General features: G+C 44.7%; 1 protein-coding gene across 4 annotated transcripts in view; it reads right to left on the reverse strand.

The window, feature by feature from the left end:
• Positions 1–21,407, reverse strand: part of NUP188 (nucleoporin 188) — a 67,917-nt gene that overhangs the window by 42,022 nt on the left and 4,488 nt on the right. For all 4 annotated transcript variants that reach the window (XM_023216987.3, XM_023216988.2, XM_023216986.2 and 1 more), the window contains exons 2-8: positions 20,683–20,737; positions 14,941–15,014; positions 11,114–11,198; positions 10,199–10,279; positions 9,482–9,526; positions 8,017–8,109; positions 7,778–7,897 (exon numbers count right to left, since the gene is read on the reverse strand). In XM_023216987.3, the coding sequence (XP_023072755.3) occupies positions 7,778–7,897; positions 8,017–8,109; positions 9,482–9,526; positions 10,199–10,279; positions 11,114–11,198; positions 14,941–15,014; positions 20,683–20,737 (553 nt within the window). The remainder of the gene's footprint in view (positions 1–7,777; positions 7,898–8,016; positions 8,110–9,481; positions 9,527–10,198; positions 10,280–11,113; positions 11,199–14,940; positions 15,015–20,682; positions 20,738–21,407) is intronic.

Consider the following 21,407-nt stretch of genomic DNA (forward strand, 5'->3'; position numbering starts at 1 on the left):
GTGGCTCACATCTATAAGCCTAATGGCTCACATCTATAAGCCTAACACTTGAATACTTTGGGAGGCCAAGGTGGGAGGATTGTTTGAGTCTAGGAGTTTAAGACTAGTCTGGGAAACACAGCGAGACTCCATCTCTACAAAAAGTTTTTAAAAATTAGCCAGGCATAGAGGTGCATGCCTGTAATACTAGCTACACTGGAGCCTAAGGCAGGAGAGTCGCTTGAGCTAGGGAGGTTGAGGCTGCAGTAGGCTACGATGATGGCCCTGTACCCTACCCTGGGTGACACAGTCAGACTGTCATACACACACACACACAAAAAAATTCCTACTTTTAATCATTTTATGTGCATAATAATTCATTATGTGGATATGCTATAGATTATTCAACTAACACCCTCAATATTTTTAATACTACATAGTATTCCACTGCATATAAATGCCATCATTTATTTAACCTGCTCACTTGGATTAGCATTTAGGTTATTAACAATCCCTTACTAATAAAATCATACTATTCAACTGACAAAACTAGACATTCTTTCCAGGTGTACAGGTACAATCACCAAGAAAGATCATAGGGTAGGCCATAAAACATGAGACAGTAAATTTTAGAAGACTAAAATGACAAACAATGTGTTCTCAGATAAAAGAACCAAATAAAAACATTGGGAACAGTAAGATGTTTCATCTGGTATAGTACTTCACACCTGTAATCCCAGCACTTTGGGAGGCCAACGTGGTCAGATCCCTTCAGCCCGGGAGTTCAAGACCAGCCTGGGCAACAGGGCAAAACCTGCAGCATGCTTGTAGTCCTAGCTAGTTGGGAGGCTGAGGTAGTAGGATTACCTGAGCCCAGGAGGTCAAGGCTGCAGTGAGCTGTGATTGTGCCATTATACTCCAACCTGGACAACAGAGGAAGAACCCATCTAAAAAAAAAAAAAAAAAGATATTTACGAAAAACATCCAATATTTGCACATTAAATCCAGAGAGTCTCACTCTGGGTGACAGAGTGAGACTTCCAACACACACGCGCACACACACACACACACACACACACACACACACACACTAAAAAAAGAGAGGAGGCCAGGCAGTGGTTCATGCCTATAATCCCATCACTTTGAGAGGCCGAGGCGGGCAGATTTCGAGATCAGGAGATCGAGACCATCCGGACTAACACGGTGAAACCTTGTCTCTACCAAAAATACAAAAAATTAGCCAGGCTTGGTGGCGGGTGCCTGTAGTCCCAGCTACTCGAGAGGCTGAGGCAGGAGAATGGCGTGAACCCAGGAGGCGGAGATTGCAGTGAGCCGAGATCACATCCCTGCATGCCAGCCTGGGTGACAGAGCAAGACACCGTCTCAAAAAAATAAAAATAAAAATAAAAAAGAGAGGAAAAAAATACATATATAAAATAAAGAACAAGGCTGGGTACACACACACACACACACACACACACACACACACAGAGGCAGAAATCGATTTTAAAAAAAGAGAGAGAGGCCGGGCATGCTGGCTCACCCCTGTAATCCCAGTACTTTGGGACGCTGAGGCAGGCAGATCATGAGGTCAGGAGTTCGAGAGCAGCCTGGCCAACATGGTGAGACCCCCCCGTCTCTACTAAAAATACAAAAAATAGCTGAGCGTGGTGGTGGGCGCCTGTGATCCCAGCTACTTGGAGAAGCTGAGGCAGGAGAATAGTTTAAACCCGGGAGGCGGAGGTTGCAGTGAGCCAAGATCACACCATTACACTCCAGCCTGGGCAACAAGAGTGAAAATTACATATATATATATATATATATACACACACACATACACAGAACAGAAATCAATTAAATATAAAGCATCATAATAAAGAAAACTGGCCAGACGCGGTGGCTCATGCCTATAATCCCAGCACTTTGGGAGACTGAGCGGGGCAGATCACCTGAGCTCAGGAGTTCGAGACCACTCTGGGTAACATGGTGAAACCCTGTCTCTACTAAAATACAAAAAAAAGCTGAGCTTAATAGTGCGCACCTGTACTCCCATCTACTCGCGATGCTGAGGCAGCACAAGAATCACTTGAGTCCTGAAGGTGGAGGCTGCAGTGAGCCAAGATTACACCACTGCCGGGCGCCTGTAGTCCCAGTTACTCGGGAGGCTGAGGCAGGAGAATGGCGTAAACCCAGGAGGCGGAGCTTGCAGTGAGCTGAGATCCAGCAACCGCACTCCAGCCCGGGCTACAAAGCGAGACTCCGTCTCAAAAAAAAAAAAACTGCACTCCAGTTTGGGCTACAGAAAGAGACCGTCTCAAAAAAAAATTTATTTTAAATAAAGAAAATTGAAGGCCGGGTGCGGTGGCTCAAGCCTATAATCCCAGCACTTTGGGAGGCCGAGACGGGCGGATCACTAGGTCAGGAGATCGAGACCATCCTGGCTAACACAGTGAAACCCCGTCTCTACTAAAAAAATAATACAAAAAACTAGCCGGGCGAGGTGGCGGGCGCCTGTAGTCCCAGCTACTGGGGAGGCTGAGGCAGGAGAATGGCGTAAACCTGGGAGGCGGAGCTTGCAGTGAGCTGAGATCCGGCCACTGCACTCCAGCCTGGGCGACAGAGCGAGACTCTGTCTCAAAAAAAAAAAAAAAAAGAAAATTGAAGACAAAACTATCATTATCAGAAATGAGTAAGGGCACAGCACTAGACTCCAAAGAGAGTAAAAGGATAAGAAAATAATATGAACAGCCTTAGGTAAATACATTTCACTAGTTAAATGAAATGAACAAATTCCTTAAAAGACACAAATTACCAAAATTGTCCCAAATAGAAATAGGAAACTTGAATAGCTCCGTATCAATCAAGGAAAACAATTCAGTATTTAAAACTTTGTTAGAAACTTGATGAAAACTGGCCGGGCGCGGTGGCTCAAGCCTGTAATCCCAGCACTTTGGGAGGCCGAGACGGGTGGATCACGAGGTCAGGAGATCAAGACCATCCTGGCTAATGCGGTGAAACCCCGTCTCTACTAAAAAAAATACAAAAAACTAGCCAAGCGAGGGGGCGGGCGCCTGTAGTCCCAGCTGCTTGGGAGGCTGAGGCAGGAGAATGGCGTAAACCCGGGGGGCGGAGCTTGCAGTGAGCTGAGATCCGGCCACTGCACTACAGCCTGGGCAACAGAGCGAGACTCCGTCTCAAAAAAAAAAAAAAGAAACTTGATGAAAATTTTAAAAAGAGATCAAAAAAATTTTAATCAATAAATAAAATAATTAAAACCTTTCCACAAAGAAAACTCCAGGCCCAGATGGCTTCACTGGTAAATTCTATCGAACATTTAAGGATAAGCTCCAAAAGGCAGGAGCCATAATAGACAAAACTGAAAAAAACATTTATCAAAATTTAAAATTTTGGCTGGGCGAGGGGGCTCATGCCTGTAATCCTAGCACTCTGGGAGGCCGAGGCAGGTGGATCACCTGAGGTCAGGAGTGAGACTAGCCTGACCAACATGGCGAAGCCTCATCTCTACTAAAAATAACAAAAATAAGACAGGTGTGGTGGCACATGCCTGTAATCCCAGCTACTCGGGAGGCTAGAGGCAGGGGGAATCCCTTAACCCGGGAGGCAGAGATTACACTTAGCCAAGATCGTGCCACTGCACTCCAGCCTGGGTGACAGAGTGAGACTGTCTCAAAAACAAAACAAAACAAAACACTAAAATTAAAATGTTGGCTCTTGGAAAGATACAGTCTAGGAGCAGTGGCTCATGCCTGTAATATCAGCACTTTGGGAGGCACCAAGGCAGATAAACCATTTGAGCTAGGGAACTTAAGACCAGCCTGGGCAACATGGCAAAACCATCTCTACAAAAAAAAAAAAATTAGCCAAGTGTGGTGGTACCCGCCTGTAGTCCCAGCTACTTGTGGGGCTGAGGCAGGAGGGTCACTTGAGTCAGGGAGGTCGAGACTGCAGTGAACCAGGTTCCCACCACTGGATTCTAGTCTGAGGGACAAACCGAGACCTTGTCTCAAAAAGAAAAAGACAGACAGAGTTAAGGTGGGAAAAGACAAGCCAGTAGGTGAAAGAAAATAGTTGTGAAACATCTATCTGGTAAACAGCTTGTATCTACAATACTGTATATAAAGAACTCTCACAATTTGGTAAGACAAACATCCACGAAAAACAACGAGATAAAAAGTCAACAGACGCTAGACTGAAGAAAGTATAATAAGCACGTGAAAAGATGTTCAACATCACTAGTCATCAGGGAAATACAAATTAAAACCACAATGAGGCCAGGTGCGATGGCTCACACCAGTAATCCCAGCACTTTCGGAGGCCAAGGCCAGTGGATCACAAGGTCAGGAGAGTGAGACCATCCTGGCTAACACGGTGAAACTCTGTCTCTACTAAAAATACAAAAAACTAGCCGGGCATGGTGGCATGCCTGTAATTCCAGCTACTCGGGAGGCTGAGGCAGGAGAATCGCTTGAAAGCAGAGGTTGCAGTGAGCTGAGATCATGCCACTGCGCTCTAGCCTGAGCAACAGAGCGAGACTCCGTCTCAAAAAAAAAAAAAAAGCATATGGTGTGTCAGCCGGGCCCAATGGCTTACCCCCATAATCCCAGCACTTTGGTGGGTTGAGGCAGGCAGATGACCTGAGGTCAGGAGTTCGAGACCAGCCTGACCAACATGGAGAAACCCAATCTCTACTCAAAATACAAAATTAGCTGTGCATGGTGGCGCATGCCTTTAATCCCAGCTACTCAGGAGGCTGAGGCAGGAGATGTGCTTGAACCCGGGAGGCGGAGACTGTGGTAAGCCAAGATCGTGCCACTGCACTCCAGCCTGGGCAACAAGAGTAAAACATCGTCTCAAAAAAAAAAAGAGTATGATGTGTCATACTAGGCCAGGCGTGGTGGCTCACGCCTGTAATCTCAGCACTTTAGGAGGCCGAGGCGGGCGGATCACCTGAGGTCGGGAGTTCGAGACCAGTCTGACCAACATGGGAGAAACCCCATCTCTACTAAAAATACAAAATTAGCCTGGTGTGGTGGCGCATGCCTGTAATCCCAGCTACTTGGGAGGCTGAGGCAGGAGAATCACTTGAACCTGGGAAGCAGAGGTTGTGGTGAGCCAAGATTGCACCATTGCACTCCAGCCTGGGCAACAAGAGCGAAACTCCATCCCCAAAAAAATATATATATACATATATATATATATGGTGTGTCTTTCCCTTTGGTTATGTCGTTTTTTTTTTTTTTTTTTGAGACAGAGATTGCTCTGTTGCACAGGCCAGAGTGCAATGGCGTCATCTTGGCTCACTGCAATCTCCACCACTCGGATTCAAGCAATTCTCCTGCCTCAGCCTCCTGAGTAGCTGGGAGTACAGGTGCATGCCACCACGCCCAGCTAACTTTTGTATTTTAATTTTATTTTTCTGAGACAGAGTCTTGCTCTGTTGCCTAGGCTGGAGTGCAGTGGTGCAAACTCGACTCACTGCAACTTCTGCCTCCTGGGTTCAGGCAATTCTCCTGCCTCAGCCTCCTGAGTAGCTGGGACTACAGGCACACATCACTATGCACAGCTAATTTTTTTTTGTATTTTTACCAGAGACAGGGTTTCACCATATTGGTCAGGCTTGCATTTTTATTTTTTATGGTTTTTCCTCTTTTTGAGACGGAGTCTTGCTCTGTCACCCTGGCTGGAGTATAATGGCACAATCTTGGTTCACTGTAACCTCTGTCTCCTGGGCTCAAGTGATCCTCCCACTCCAGCCTCCCGAGTAGCTAAGACTACAGGTGGGTGCCACCACATTCGCCTAATTTTTGTATTTTTAGTAGAAACAGGGTTTTACCATGTTGGCCAGGCTTGTCTCGAACTCCTGACCTAAAGTAATCTGCCTGCCTTGGCCTCCCACCGTGCTAGGATTACAGCCACTGTGCCCAGCCTCAGTTATGTCTTCTTTTACACCTTTTATAGCATTTTTAAAGTTCTCTTCATTTAGATTTTAAATTGTCCTAAACTTATTCCCGGGAATTTTAGGCTTGTATTGCAATTTCATGCTTCTGACTGCAAACTCTCCAAGGACAGGAATGTTATATGTATGAACGGACCCTTTTCATCCATTAACTATTTTTTAATTAACTGTGTTTTTTATGTGTTTTAATAAGAATGTATTATTTTTAAAACAAACAAGGTCATGCTACAATCTATAGATGCAAACTGTTTTAGAAATTAGGATAAAATAATCAGACTGGTGTTACAAACTGAGCAGAAAATAATAAGATGAAATATTAAGTTCAGAATTCTATTAACCACTAAACAAATGTTAGGTAAGAAATGAAAGTAATGGGATTGCAAAAAAGTCGAAGTCAGAATTAAGTACTATTAATTAATGTCATCAATATTTTGATTTATATGACATGTTCAAACTTTTCTCAAGAATGATAATCTAGGCCGGGCGCGGTGGCTCAGCCTGTAATCCTAGCACTTTGGGAGGCCGAGGTGGGCGGATCATGAGGTCGGGAGATCGAGACCATTCTGGCTAACACAGTGAAACCCCATCTCTACTAAAAAATACAAAAAACTAGCCGGGTGAGGTGGCGGGCACCTGTAGTCCCAGCTACTCGGGAGGCTGAGGTAGGAGAATGGCGTAAACCCGGGAGGCGGAGCTTGCAGTGAGCTGAGATCTGGTCACTGCACTCAGCCTGGGCGACAGAGAGAGACTCCGTCTCAAAAAAAAAAAAAAAAAAAAAAAAGAATGATAATCTAGGTCAGGCGCAGTGGCTCACACCTGTAATAACAACACTTTTGGAGGCCAAGGCAGGCAGATCACCTGAGGTTGGAAGTTCAAGACTAGCCTGGCCCACATGGTGAAACCATATCTCTTATCTCTACTAAAAATACAAAAAATTAGCTGGGCGTGGTGGCAGGCACCTGTAATCCCAGCTACTTGGGAGGCTGGGGCAGTAAAATCACTTGAACCCAGGAAGCAGAGGTTGCGGTGAGCTGAGACTGTGCCATTGCACTCCAGCTTGAGCAACAGAGGGAGACTCCATCTCACCAAAAAAAAAAAAAAAGATAATCTGTATGTTTTAAATGAATGAATAAATAATTTAACTTGCAGTTCTATAAGCAAGGGTATACAATCCTCCTAAGAGTTCCAGGCCAGGTGTGGTGGCTCACGCTTGTAATCCTAGCACTTTGGGAGGCTGAGGTGGGCAGATCACCTGAGGTCAGGAGTTCGAGACCAGCCTGGCCAAGGTGGTGAAACCCCGTCTCTACTAAAAATGCAAAAATTAGCTGGGCGTGGCAACAGGTGCCCGTAATCCCAGCTACTCGGGTGGCTGAGGTAGGAGAACTGCTTAAACTCAGGAGATGGAGGTTGCAGTGAGCCGAGATCATACCACTACACTCCAGCCTGGGTGACAATGCAAGACTCCATCTTAAAAAACAAAAGAGTTGGCCGGGCGTGGTGGCTCAAGCCTGTAATCCCAGCACTTTGGGAGGCCGAGACGGGCGGATCACGAGGTCAGGAGATCAAGACCATCCTGGCTAACACGGTGAAACCCCATCTCTACTAAAAAATACAAAAAACTAGCCGGGCGACGTGGCGGGCACCTGCAGTCCCAGCTACTCGGGAGGCTGAGGCAGGAGAATGGCGTAAACCTGGGAGGCGGAGCTTGCAGTGAGCTGAGATCGTGCCACTGCACTCCAGCCTGGGTGACAGAGCAAGACTCCGTCTCAAATAAAAAAAACAAAAACAAAAGAGTTACAGGACAGCACAGTAACCACATACCATGAGATTTCCATGTGTCTCCCAAGTTGGTGCTTCAGTTTTATAAAGCTCTTCAAACTGCTGTCTGTATTTTGAAACTAGTTCCTTCTCCAATTTATCAACACAGTCTGCATATTCAACCTTTAAAAAATCAAGAGAGTAAATTATACCTAGAATAAAAGGTAAATATTCAAATAATATTAATAAAATTATTAAGATGATACAGTGTAAAGAGAACCAAGAGGACTAAACAAGCTTACCCTATAGGGGTGTCTTTCATCTTGGAAGTAAGTGAGAAGGTGTAAGACACAACGAAGAATACAGGTTCTTTCTTCATAATAATAATCTGCAATCTGAGGAACCCAAAGATTCAAAATCAGTTACTTACCTTTGCACACAGGAAACTCAAGTTTAAATTTATTGATAATTTCACTTGTAGATATGGATGGAAAAGTTAAATTTATATAAGTAAGGAATCACAGAAATGCAAACATACTGAATTAGGCCAAAATAAAGCAAAAGACTTTCATAAACCAAGATATACAGGATGAAAGGAATTATTGTTTAATAATATACACAAGTTTCCAAAAATGTTTTCTAGTATGATTTCTCAGAGCATTCATGTAGCACACAATGCTATGAACTGGTAGGACAAACACATAAAAACAAATATAAAAATTCCACTGATATAGGTCCTAATTGCTTATAACTAATGTACTTAGTTCTCACTAAATATAAAATAGGAAACTTCTTCAGAAGTCACAAATTCCATTTTTTTTTTTTTTTTTTGAGACGGAGTCTCGCTCTGTCGCCCAGGCTGGAGTGCAGTGGCCGGATCTCAGCTCACTGCAAGCTCCGCCTCCCGGGTTTATGCCATTCTCCTGCCTCAGCCTCCCGAGTAGCTGGGACTACAGGTGCCCGTCACCTCGCCCGGCTAGTTTTTGTATTTTTTAGTAGAGACGGGGTTTCACCATCTTAGCCAGGATGGTCTTGATCTCCTGACCTCGTGATCCGCCCGTCTCGGCCTCCCAAAGTGCTGGGATTACAGGCTTGAGCCACCGCGCCCGGCCCACAAATTCCATTTTAACACGAGATCCTAAGTGAGAAGGTTGCTGGAAAAGGACTGAAGAATAAAGAAATACAAATTAATCCTGTTGGACTTAGACCTAGAGGAAAAATATCCATGAACTTGTTCTCACCACCAGCAGCTGAAGAATCTCCTTGGGAGAAACCTCTCTACTGGGTCCAGTGGATAAAAGCATCGTTTCGGCCGGGCACAGTGGCTCACCCCTGTAATCCCAACACTTTGGGAGGCCGAGGCGGACGGATCATGAGGTCAGGAGATCAAGACCATGGTGAAACCCTGTCTCTACTAAAAAACTACAAAACATTAGCCAGGCGTGGTGGCAGGCGCCTGTGGTGCCAGCTACTCGAGAGGCTGAGGCAGGAAAATGGCGTGAACCTGGGAGGCAGAGCTTGCAGTGAGCCAAGATCATGCCACTGCACTCCAGCCTGGGCGACAGAGCGAGACTCCGTCTCAAAAAACACAACAAACAAACAAACAAACAAAAGTATCATTTCACAAATGAGTTAATATACTTCTTCATAAAAACCTCCATGCTTATCCAACAGAAGAGTCAAAAGCCAGCAATGCTCAGGAAAATGAGATCAAGAAGTTGTCACTCAATTTTACATCGAAGAATAGAAATGGTAACTACTACTGACCTTCAGGATTAAGGCCTGGCTCTGCCTCTCATCTTGCAGTACTGTCTGAAAAGAAAAACAGAGCAGTTAAGAGTCCATCTTTTAGGCAAAACTCAAGTAATAAAACAAGATACATACCTTCACTTCATCCTTCAAGATTATAATTGCACATTTGTTTCTACATATACTTTCCACCTTATTTTCTACTCAAATGTACTCAAACCTGTGCTCAAATCCCTTCCCTTCTCCTCTGGCCTCAGTCCTCTTATGCAAAATGAGGGACTGGGCAGGCTAGAAATTCTACCAAATCCTTATCACTTCTAATAGCCCAAGATTCTATGATTAACATGTCAGTCTTTGACCTCTCCACTCCTCCAAGTATGAAGACAGATCTCAGCTTATGTGCATACATATTCTTTATTTTTTTAGAGAGATGGGGTCTCACTCTTTTGCCCAGGCTAGAGCGCAGCAGTGCGATCGATCACAGTTGACTGCAGCCTCAAACTCCTGGGCTCAAGTGATCCTCCTGCCTCAGCCTCCCAAGAAGCTGGGAGTACAGGCACAAGCCATTGCACCCAGGTTATGTTTTTTTAAAGCCTTTAGTAGGTCTTTCCTGAAGATGACTGTACCTGATCACCTACCACGGATAAAAGAATTGGTGCCAAAACCCTTCATTATCTAAAACTAACAGGGAAAAAGGATAAAGGCAGCAGAAAGGAGCTGACATAAACCACAAACCTTTACTGAGTCCCGAGTACCCCTGTAGTCCTCTTGCAGGTAACACTGGAGTAACTGCACACTCTGTTCTTCATCAAGACCCTGAAACACAAGAGATTTTAAGTGAGGAACAGCCACTTCAGCTCAGAAGTTGCACACAGGATGCAGAGCATTTAAAGATTTGTCTTCTACAATGAACACAGGACTTGAATAAACAAAAATGCTACTCCGGTGGCTCAAGCCTGTAATCCCAGCACTTTGGGAGGCCGAGACGGGCAGATCACGAGGTCAGGAGATCGAGACCATCCTGGCTAACACTGTGAAACCCCGTCTCTACTAAAAAATACAAAAAACTAGCCGGGCGAGGTGGTGGGTGCCTGTAGTCCCAGCTACTCTGGAGGCTGAGGCAGGAGAATGGCGTAAACCTGGGAGGCGGAGCTTGCAGTGAGCTGAGATCCAGCCACTGCGCTCCAGCCCGGGCGACAGAGCCAGACTCCATCTCAAAAAAAAAAAAAAAAAAAATGCTACTCAAAGATTCATTCAACATAACAATTCTGACTCTAATGGAAGAGCCAGTCACTGACATACAATTTTTATTACAATTAAATGTACACGCCAGAAACAACGATGCTTATTCACCAAGCACTCTAATACAGCAGTAGGCATGATGTGAGTTTCTGAAATGACAAACTTAGTCGCCTTAAAGACCACCACATGTCTGGTGAAGAAAACCCTATGATATGCAGTAAATGGATCAGGCAACTTTGACTTGTAACTTTTAGGGAGAAGAGTTACAACCTGGGTATTTATAAAACACAACATGTTCAATTTAATTCCCAAAACAAAAATAAACTGAATTTTCACTATCACTAGCAACACAACCATGCACATCCACACTGCAAGTAATAAACTGAGCGAGTGCTAATTTTTACTCACCAAAAACTTGCTGATTCTTAAACCCAGTTCCTTCAATGGTGAAGCTACATCTTTATTAGCTTTCACTTTTTCAGCTGAACTTGGACTATGAAAAGAACAGTGAATCATTTCTTCATTCTCAATAGCCCACTGAGTTTAAAATAAAAATATTTTAAAATATTTTCACTACAGACTTTTTTCTGCTCTTCAGATGCCTATAAAATACACACACACACACACACACACACACACATACACATTCACCTCCACAGACTTCATAACACAGAACTGGTTATGCCTAAGTAACAACAAACAAACAAACAAAAGTGGTTAAATTACAGTTATAACAATGTTATTTGTAAACACATTAAGTTACATTATTTTTGATCCTTACTACTACCCTGAAAGGCAAACATCACTATTCTCCTTTTACAAACAGAATTGCCAACAGTTAGAAAGGGTAAATAACTTACCAAAAATCCCACAGCTAATAAACAGTTGCTAAAATTTAAAACCAGGTCTGTGGCATACATACATATTATCTGTAATAGCTCTGTCCACTGAGAAGGCCTAGAAGTTATAACACTCCAATAGCAGCAGGCACATGCAGCACCCAGATCCTGCTTTACAATACCATTATCTAATAACAGCATTCCTTGGAGAATTGGTTGATTCTAGAGCCAGGGCAAGGAAAATACAAGAAAATCTTGAAGCATCTTATAGTGAAAGAAAGTACAGAAGGGCTTAAAAAACCAAAGTCCTTTTGGTAGGAGATAACTTAATAGGAAAAAAAAAGGAAAAGAAGAAAAGAAAAAAGGAAGGACACACCCAAAGGAGAGAGGCCAACCTAAAAGAATGCCCAATGGCCAAAGCTGAAACAAGGTATAAACAAAGTATAAAATAAATAAAATAAATATATTTGAGTCCATACTGATATAAACTAATGAATAAATAAATAGGGTAGGGAGAGGCCAGCGCAATGGCTCATGCCTATAATCCCAGCACTTTGGGAGGTCAAGGCAGGAGGGTAGCTTGAGGCCAGGAGTTTGAGACCAGCCTAGACAACAAAGTGAGACCCCCTACCTCCACCAAAAATGAAAAAAATTAGCTGGACATGGCTATATTTAGTACTCACTTCCAAAAAATAAAGTAGGAAAAGAGAAAAAAGTAACTTTACAGAGGAGAAACTTGTCTAACGCCTCCTTAACTGAGTGGCCAAGATTAACATCACCAGTGATTTCATGTGGACAGCATGTACTCTCTGCTATGATGTGGTAAGAAGGGTAGCTTAGCCAGACGCGGTGGCTCACGCCTGTAATCCCAGTACTTTGGGAGGCTGAGGCAGGCAGATCACCTGAGGTCAGGAGTTCAAGACCAGACTGACCAATATGGTGAAACCATTTTTCTACTAAAAACACAAAAATTATCCAGGCATGGTGGCATGTACCTGTAGTCTCAGCTACTAGAGAGGCTGAGACAGAACTTCTTGAACCCAAGAGGCAGAGGTTGCAATGAGCTGAAATCGCACCACTGCACACCAGCATGGGCAACAAGAGCGAAACTCCATCTCAAAAAAAAAAAAGAAGCGCACCTCACCTCTGGGTATTCTTCCCAAAAACTCACAACCCCTAATAGTCTAATAATAAAAAAAACATCAGACAAACCCAATTTGGGGGCATCCTACAAAATAACTCACCAGTCCTCAAACCTGTTCAAGGTCATGAAAATCAAGGTAAGACTAAGACACTGTCACAGCTAAGAGGAGACTACAGGCACTTGACAACTAGGTTGGATTCTGGAACAGAAAAAAGATAGTAAAGAAAACAGTAGGCTGGGTATGGCAGCTAACGCCTGTAATCTCAGCACTTTGGGAGGATATCACTTATGAAAAAAGATAGTAAAGAAAACAGTAGGCTGGGTATGGCAGCTAACGCCTGTAATCTAAGCACTTTGGGAGGATGAAGCAGGCAGATCACTTAAGATCAGGAGTTCGAGGCCAGCCTGGCCAACATGGTGAAATCCCGTCTCTACAAAAAATACGAAAATTAGCAGGCATGGTGACAGGCGCCTGTAATCCCAGCTACTCAGGAGGCTGAGGCGGGAGAACTGCTTAAACCCATGATGTGGAGGTTTCAGTGAGCCGAGATTGTGCCACTGCACTCCAGCCTGGGCGACAGAGGGAGACTGCATCTCAAAAACAAAAACAACAAAAAAAACAAAATAACAGACACTGGGGCCGAGAGTGGTGGCTCACACCTGTAATCCCAGCACTTTAGGAGGCTGAGGTGGGAGGATCACTTGAGGTCAGGAGTTCAAGACCAGCCTGGCCAACATAGTGAAACACCATCTCTAATAAAAATAGAAAAAAATTAGCTGGGCGTGGTGGTGGGCACCTGTAATCCCAGCTATTCAGGAGGCTGAGGCAAGAGAATCACTTGAACCTGGGTGGTGGAGGTTGCAGTGAGCTGAGATTGTGACACTGCACTCCAGCTTGAGCGATAAGAGCAAAACTCCATCCCCCCCAAAAAAAACCAAAAAAACAGACACTGGAATGAGACCACCAGGTTCGAATCCTGGTTCTATCACTTACTAGTTGTACCATGGCAAGTTACTTAACCACTTTGTGCCTCAGTTTCCCCATTGGTAAAATGGAAACAATGATAAAAGTACCTAAATGTGATAATATAGTGATTATCTTTTTAAAAAGTTCATGTATTTTAGATACATAGTCAAGTATTTGTAGATAAAATAACAAGGTATCTGGGATTTACTTCAAGTTAATTACGGGGGAAGAGTTAACAGATGAATAACAAGGAAAAGTTCATCGTTAACCTAAGGGAATGAAAATGGAAGGTAAAGATGTAATACATTCAAAATAAGTTCAAAAGTCGAAGGGAAATGAGCGTGACTTCGACTATGATGCATAATAGAATGAGATCCGGACTAGGAATCAAGATCAAATAGGCCCAGCCCTACAAGCTGTATTCTCTTTATTTGTAACTACTCTATATTTTATTACTGTGTTTTCCACTACCCAATACAAAGATCTATATATTCACCCAAAAAATAAAAGTAGTAACTATCTCAAAGGGGTGTTGTGGGGATTAAATAACTTTTGATAAGTCAGGTGTTTAGAATAATAATTGTTACATAGTTAACACTACACAAGTGTCAGTTGTTAGCATCATCGTGCTATCTCCCACCAATTGGTGCTCACACAGACACTGAGGACTCTGAATAAATATTAGAAAATTCGTTGAATGGGCTGGGCACGGTGGCTCAAGCCTGTAATCCCAGTACTTTGGGAGGCCGAGACGGGCGGATCACGAGGTCAGGAGATAGAGACCACCCTGACTAACACGGTGACACCCCGTCTCTACTAAAAAAAAAAAAAAAATACAAAAAATCAGCCGGGCGAGGTGGCGGGTGCCTGTAGTCCCAGCTACTCGGGAGGCTGAGGCAGGAGAATGACGTGAACCCGGGAGGCGGAGCTTACAGTGAGCTGAGATCGTGCCACTGCACTCCAGCCTGGGCGGCAGAGCGAGACTCCGTCTCAAAAAAAAAAAAAAGAAAAAAAAAAGAAAATTAATTGAATGTTTAATAAATCCTCATGCCCACACATAGGTCATAATTATATTCTACAATACTGTATTTCTAGAAGGAATTTCCTTTTCAGCCAACAAAAAAAAAAAACAAATGTAACCTACTCTTTTCCATTGGTAAACTAAATTATATTATCTCTGGTAAAAATAACCCTACAATATCATCAAATCATACAGGAGGATGGTTTCACCCATGCCAGCTTCCTTAGGGGAATTACTTTAACCAGACGCCTGGAATTGCCATACCTGGGAGGTTTGTAGTAAGAAAGACCCTCTAACAATCGCCGCCAATGTTTATTCAGTTCTGCCTCAATCTGACTCTGGAAAAGAACAAGGCAATTATACAAATGCAGAATTTTTTTTTTTTTTTTGAGACAGAATCTTGCTCTATCACCCAGGCTGGAGTGCAGTAGCACGAATTTGGCTAACCGCAAACTCCGCCTCCCGGGTTCAAGTGATTCTCGAGTCTCAGCCTCCCAAGTAGCTGGAATTACAGGGGCCAGCCAACACACCCAGCTAATTATTGTATTTGTAGTAGAGATGGGGTTTCCCCATGTTAGCCAGGCTGATCTCGAACTCCCAACCTCAGGTGATCTGCCCGCCTCGGCCTCCCAGAAGTGCTGGGATTACAGGCGTGAGCTAAGGCACCCGACCTCAAATGCAGTTTTGTGTGTGTGTGTGTGTGTGTGTGTGTGTGTGTGTGTGTGTGTGTGTTTTAAGACAGAGTCTCACTCTATTGCCCAGGATGGAGTGCAGTGGCACAATCCTGGCTCACTGCAACCTCCACCTCCTGGGTTCAAGCAATTCTCCTATCTCAGCCTCCTGGGCAGATGGGACTACAGCTTTGCGCCACCATGCCAGTCAGTTTTTTTGTATTTTTAGTAGAGATGGGGTTTCACCATATTGGCCAAGCTGGTCTTGAACGCCTAACCTCGTGATTCGCCCGCATCAGCCTCCCAAAGTGCAGGGATTACAGGCGTGAGCTACCGCGCCCGGCCCAAATGCAGTTTTATTAATAATCAGACTCGGCCAGGCGCGATTTGACTGCTTGGCCGCCTCCTTAGGTTGAGGTAGCAGAATGATATCTGTAGCCCTACTCTCAGCAGAAAATCAATGAACACAGGTATCTTTTCATAAACGGAATCAATGAAATACAAAGAAAGGTAATCCCAGCACTTTGGGAGGCCAAAGTGGGCAAATCCTCTGAGGCTGGGAGTTGGAGACCAGCCTGACCAACATGGAGAAACCCTGTCTCTACTAAAAAATACAAAATTAGCTGGGTGTGGTGGTGTATGCCTGTAATCCCAGCTACTCGAGAGGCTGAGGCAGGAGAATCACTTGAACCTGGGAGGCAGAGGTTATGGTGAGTCAAGATTGCACCAATGCACTCCAGCCAGGGCAACAAGAATGAAACTCCGTCTCAAAAAAAAAAAAAAAAAAAAAAATCAGGCCGGGCGCGGTGGCTCAAGCCTGTAATCCCAGCACTTTGGGAGGCCGAGACGGGTGGATCACGAGGTTGGGAGATCGAGACCATCCTGGCTAACACGGTGAAACCTCGTCTCTACTAAAAATACAAAAAAACTAGCCGGGCGAGGTGGCAGGCGCCTGTAGTCCCAGCTACTTGGGAGGCTGAGGCAGGAGAATAGCGTAAACCCGGGAGGCAGAGCTTGCAGTGAGCTGAGATCCGGCCACTGCACTCCAGCCCAGGTGACAGAGCGAGACTCCGCCTCAAAAAAAAAAAAAAAATCAGATTTCAGAATCACACTAAGTATTACACACTTTTGAGTGTTTTTAATATGCATTTTCCCCACAGTTGAAATCATTTTGAATACAGAATTCTGTGACCTTCTTTTCTTTGCTTAACATTATAACATAATGACTTAACCTTATTATGAAAGTCTTGATAAACACACTTTCAAGTTGCTGCATAATACTTTATCAAGTTGGTAGATCATAATTCATTTACCATTCCTCTAATGTTTGATATACTTAAGCTGACTGTAATTATTTAATAATATAAATGATGTTGTGGTGAAATTTTCTTTATTGTTTTTTGAGACAGGGTTCTGTCACCCAGGTTGGAGTGCAGTGATGCAATCGTGGCTCACTGCAGTCTTGATATCCTGAGCTTAAGTGATCTTTCCACCACAGCCTCCTGAGTAGCTAGAACTATTAATACAAGCATATGCCACCAGGCCCGATTTTTTTTTTTTTTTTGAGACGGAGTCTTACTCTGTTGTCTAGGCTGGCATGCAGTTGCTCGATCTTGGCTCACTTCAACCTCTGCCACCTGGGTTCAAATGATTCTCCTGCCTCAGCCTCCCAAGCAGCTGGGACTATAGGCGCCTGCCACCAGACCCGGATAATCTTTTGTATTTTTAGTAGAGACGGGGTTTCACTGTATTGCCAGGATAGTCTCAATCTGACTTCGTGATCCAACTGCCTTGGCCTCCCAAAGTGCTGGGATTACAGGCATGAACCACTGCGCCTGGCCTAAGTCTTTTATATTTTGTATGAATCGGGTCTCACTATGTTGCCCAGGCTGATCTCAAACTCCTGGGCTCAAGTAATTCTCCCACCTTGGCCTGCCAAGGTGCTCGGATTATAGGCATGAGCCCCCACGCCTAGCCACTGTGGTGAAGTTTTTTGTTGTTTTTTTTTTTTGAGAGGGAGTCTCGTTCTGTTTCCCATGATGGAGTGCAGCAGCGCGATCTCGGCTCACTGTAACCTCTGCCTCCCAGGTTCAAGCGATTCTCCTGCCTCAGCCTCCTGAGTAGCTGGGATTACCCACTACTCAGGCGCCCACCACCACGCCCAGCTCCCTTTTGTGTTTTTAGTAGAGATGGGGTTTCACCATGTTGGCCAGGTTGGCCCTGAACTCCTGATCTCAGGTGATCCACCCACCTTGGCCTCCCAAAGTGCTGGGATTACAGGCATAAACCACCATGCCTGGCCTGTGGTAAAGTTTTATGTGCAAAACTTTTTCAGGAATTTTTTAAAGATACATTCCTACAAGCAAAATTATCAAATGAAGGCATTTCAAAAAATGCCAAGGCTCTAAAGTAAGTAACATTAATTCTGTTAACAATAGTAACAAAAATAAATGAGTGTCATCTTAACACTTTATCTTCACAGGGTCAGAACACCCAAGAAGCAACATGAAGAACTGTCCTTTATTGATTATATACTTGGAAATAATCCAGAAACCAGGCCAGGTGCAGTGGCTCACATCTATAATACCACTACTTTGGGAGGCCAAGGTGTGTGGATCCTTGAGCCCAGGAGTTCGAGACTAGCCTAGACAACAAGGTAAGACCCCATCTCTACAAAAAATACAGAAATTTGCCAGGCATGATGGCTAATTACTGTGGTCCCAGTTGCTCAGGAGACTGAGGATCACTTGATCCTGGAGATGGAGGCTGCAGTGAGCCAAGATTGTGTCACTGCACTCCAGCCTGGTGGACAGAGTAAAACCATGTCTCAAAAATAAAAATAAAAATATTAGAAACCACTGCCTCTATGATCAAGACTTGAAAATCTTTCTTGGGCTGAGGTAGCAGAATGATATCTGTACCCCTACTCTCAGCAGCCAATCAATGAACACAGGTATCTTTTCATAAATGGAATCAATGAAATACAAAGAAAGGTAAATTTAGAAGACTTCAGTGGCTAGGCTAGGTAGTCCCATTTCAGCAAAGAAGTAGTGTATGTAAAATGTTTCTAAAGCTTTTTGCTTTTTTAAGACAGGGTCTCACTGTGTCTCCCAGGCTAGAGTACACTGCAGCCTCAACCTCCCAGACTTAAGCAATCCTCCCACCTCGGAGGACTCCTAAGTAGCTGGGACTACAGACATGCACCACCATGCCTGGCTAATTTTTTTTTTTTTTTTTTTTTTTTGAGATGGAGTCTCGCTCTGTCACCCAGGCTGGAGTGTAGTGGCGCAATCTCGGCTCACTGCAAGTTCCGCCTCGCCTCCTGGGTTCACGCCATTCTCCTGCCTCAGCCTCCGGAGTAGCTGGGACTACAGGCGCCCGCTACCACACCCGGCTAATTTTTTTGTATTTTTAGTAGAGACGGGGTTTCACCTTGTTAGCCAGAATGGTCTCGATCTCCTGACTTTGTGATCCGCCCGTCTCGGCCACCCAAAGTGCTGGCATTACAGGTGTGAGCCACTGCGCCCAGCCAACTAATTGTTTTTTTTTTTTTTTTTTTTTTTTTTGAGACGGAGAGGCCTCTGTAGCCCAGGCTGGAGCGCAGTGGCCGGGTCTCAGCTCACTGCAAGCTCCGCCTCCCGGGTTTATGCCATTCTCCTGCCTCAACCTCCCAAGTAGCTGGGACTACAGGCGCCTGCCACCTCGCCCGGCTAGTTTTTTGTATTTTTTTAGTCAAGACGGGGTTTCACCGTGTTAGCCAGGATGGTCTCGATCTCCTGACCTCGTGATCCGCCCGTCTCGGCCTCCCAAAGTGCTGGGATTACAGGCTTGAGCCACCGCGCCCGGCCCAACTAATATTTTTTTAAATTTTTTGTAGAGACGGGGTCTTGCTATGTTGCCAGGGCTGGCCTTGAGCTTGTGCACTCAATTGATCCTTCTACCACGGCCTTCCAAAGTACTGGGATTACAGGCATAAGCCACTGCATCTGGCCATGTTTATAGTTTTAGGAATAAAAAAAAGTGTTTACACCAGGCAGTGGCTCATGCCTGTAATCCCAGCACTTTGGGAGGCTGAGGCAGGCAGATCACCTGAGGTCAGGAGTTCAAGACCAGCCTGGCCAACATGGTGAAACCCCATCTCTACTAAAAATACAAAAATTAGCCAGGCGTGGTGGCATGCACCTGTAATCCCCAGCTCCTTAAGAGGCTAAGGCAGGGAATCACTTGAACCCAGGAGACAGAGGTTGCAGTGAGCCAAGATCGTGCCACTGTACTCCAATGTGGCGAGAACCAGACTCTGTCTCAACAACAACAACAAAAAACGTAGCTAGGTGTAGTGGCTCATGCCTGTAATCCCAGCACTTTGGAATGCTGAGGCAGGCAGACCACCTGAGGTCAGAAGTTCAAGAACGACCTGGCCAACATGGCAAAACCCTGTCTCTACTAAAAATATAAACATCAGCCAGGCATGGTGGTGGGCACCTCTAATCCCAGCAACTTGGGAGGCTGAGGCAGGAGAATCACTTGAACCCAGATGGCAAAGGTTGAAGTGAGCCAAGACCGAGCTACTACATTCCAGCCTGGGAGCAAGATTCCTGTCTCAAAAAAAAAAAAAAAAAAAAAGTGGCCAGATGCAGTGGCTCACGCCTGCAATCCCAGGACTTTGAGATGCCAAGGCAGGTGGATCACCTGAGGTCAGGAGTTCAAGACCAGCCTAGCCAACAATGGTGAAACCCTGTCTCCACTAAAAATACAAAACTTAGCCAGGCACGGTGGCGTGCACCTGTAATCTCAGCTACTCGGGAGGCTGAGGAAGGAGAATCGCTTGAACCCGGGAGGCGGAGGTTGCAGTAAGCTGAGATCATGCTATTACACTCCAGCCTGGGTAACAAGAGTGAAACTCCACCTCAAAATAAATAAATAGGCCAGGTGCAGTAGCTCACGCCTATAATCACAGTAATTTGGGAGGTCAAAGAGGGCAGATCACCTGAGGTCAGGAGTTCGAGACCAGTCTGACCAAAATGCAGAAACCATATCCCTACCAAAAATACAAAATTAGTCGGGCGTGGTGGTGCATGCCTGTAATACCAGCTACTCAGGGGGCTGAGGCAGGAGAATCGCTTGAACCTGGGAGGCGGAAGTTGCGGTGACCCGAGTTCACGCCACTGCACTCCAGCCTGGGTAACAAGAGCGAAACTCCGTCTCTAAATAAATAAATAAATAAATAAATAAATGTGTTTACTTCCTACATAAAAAAAAAAAAAAGTTTTTTTTTTTTTGTAACAAAAGCTACACAAAGAACCCAGAGAACCCACTCAAGAACACCACCACTTACCAGCTCTCTCAGGGCTGACCTTCCAAGCAGAATAGTCCACAGTTCTCTACTGCTTCTGCAAAATGAAAGAACAGAGATAATTTTGCTCTTTTTGATCATACAAACTTGTACACTGCCTCAGAGCCATTTTGTCTACTCTCTACAAGCAAAACATCTCAATATACAAAATGATTTGTAAAATATTTGGAAAGTAATCTTGTTATATAATATTGTTACGGGCGGGCGCAGTAACTCATGCCTGTAATCCTGCCACTTTGGGAGGCCGAAGCGGGCGGATCATGAGGTCAGGACATAGAGACCATCCTGGCTAACACGGTTAAACCCTGTCTCTACTAAAAATACAAAAAATTGGCCGGGCGTTGTGGCAGGCACCTGTATCCCCAGCTACTTGGGAGGCTGAGACAGGAGAATGGCATGAACCCAGGAGGTGGAGCTTGCAGTGAGCCAAGATCGCGCCACTGCACTCCAGCCTGGACGACAGAGCAAGACTCTGCTTAAAAATAATAATAATAAAAAAATACTGTTAGAAATTTAATGTTCAAAATATAAATTAGGAAACTAAAACATAAGATTTTAACCTGGCCAGGCACGGTGGCTCATGCCTGTAATCCCAGCACTTTGGGAGGCTAAGGTAGGTGGATCACCTGAGGTCAGGAGTTTGAGACCAGCGTGGCCAACATAGACCCACCTCTAATAAACAAAAACCTCATCTCTACTAAAAATAC

Source organism: Piliocolobus tephrosceles, chromosome 14 (assembly GCF_002776525.5).
Source record: "Piliocolobus tephrosceles isolate RC106 chromosome 14, ASM277652v3, whole genome shotgun sequence".
Taxonomy (NCBI): domain Eukaryota; kingdom Metazoa; phylum Chordata; class Mammalia; order Primates; family Cercopithecidae; genus Piliocolobus; species Piliocolobus tephrosceles.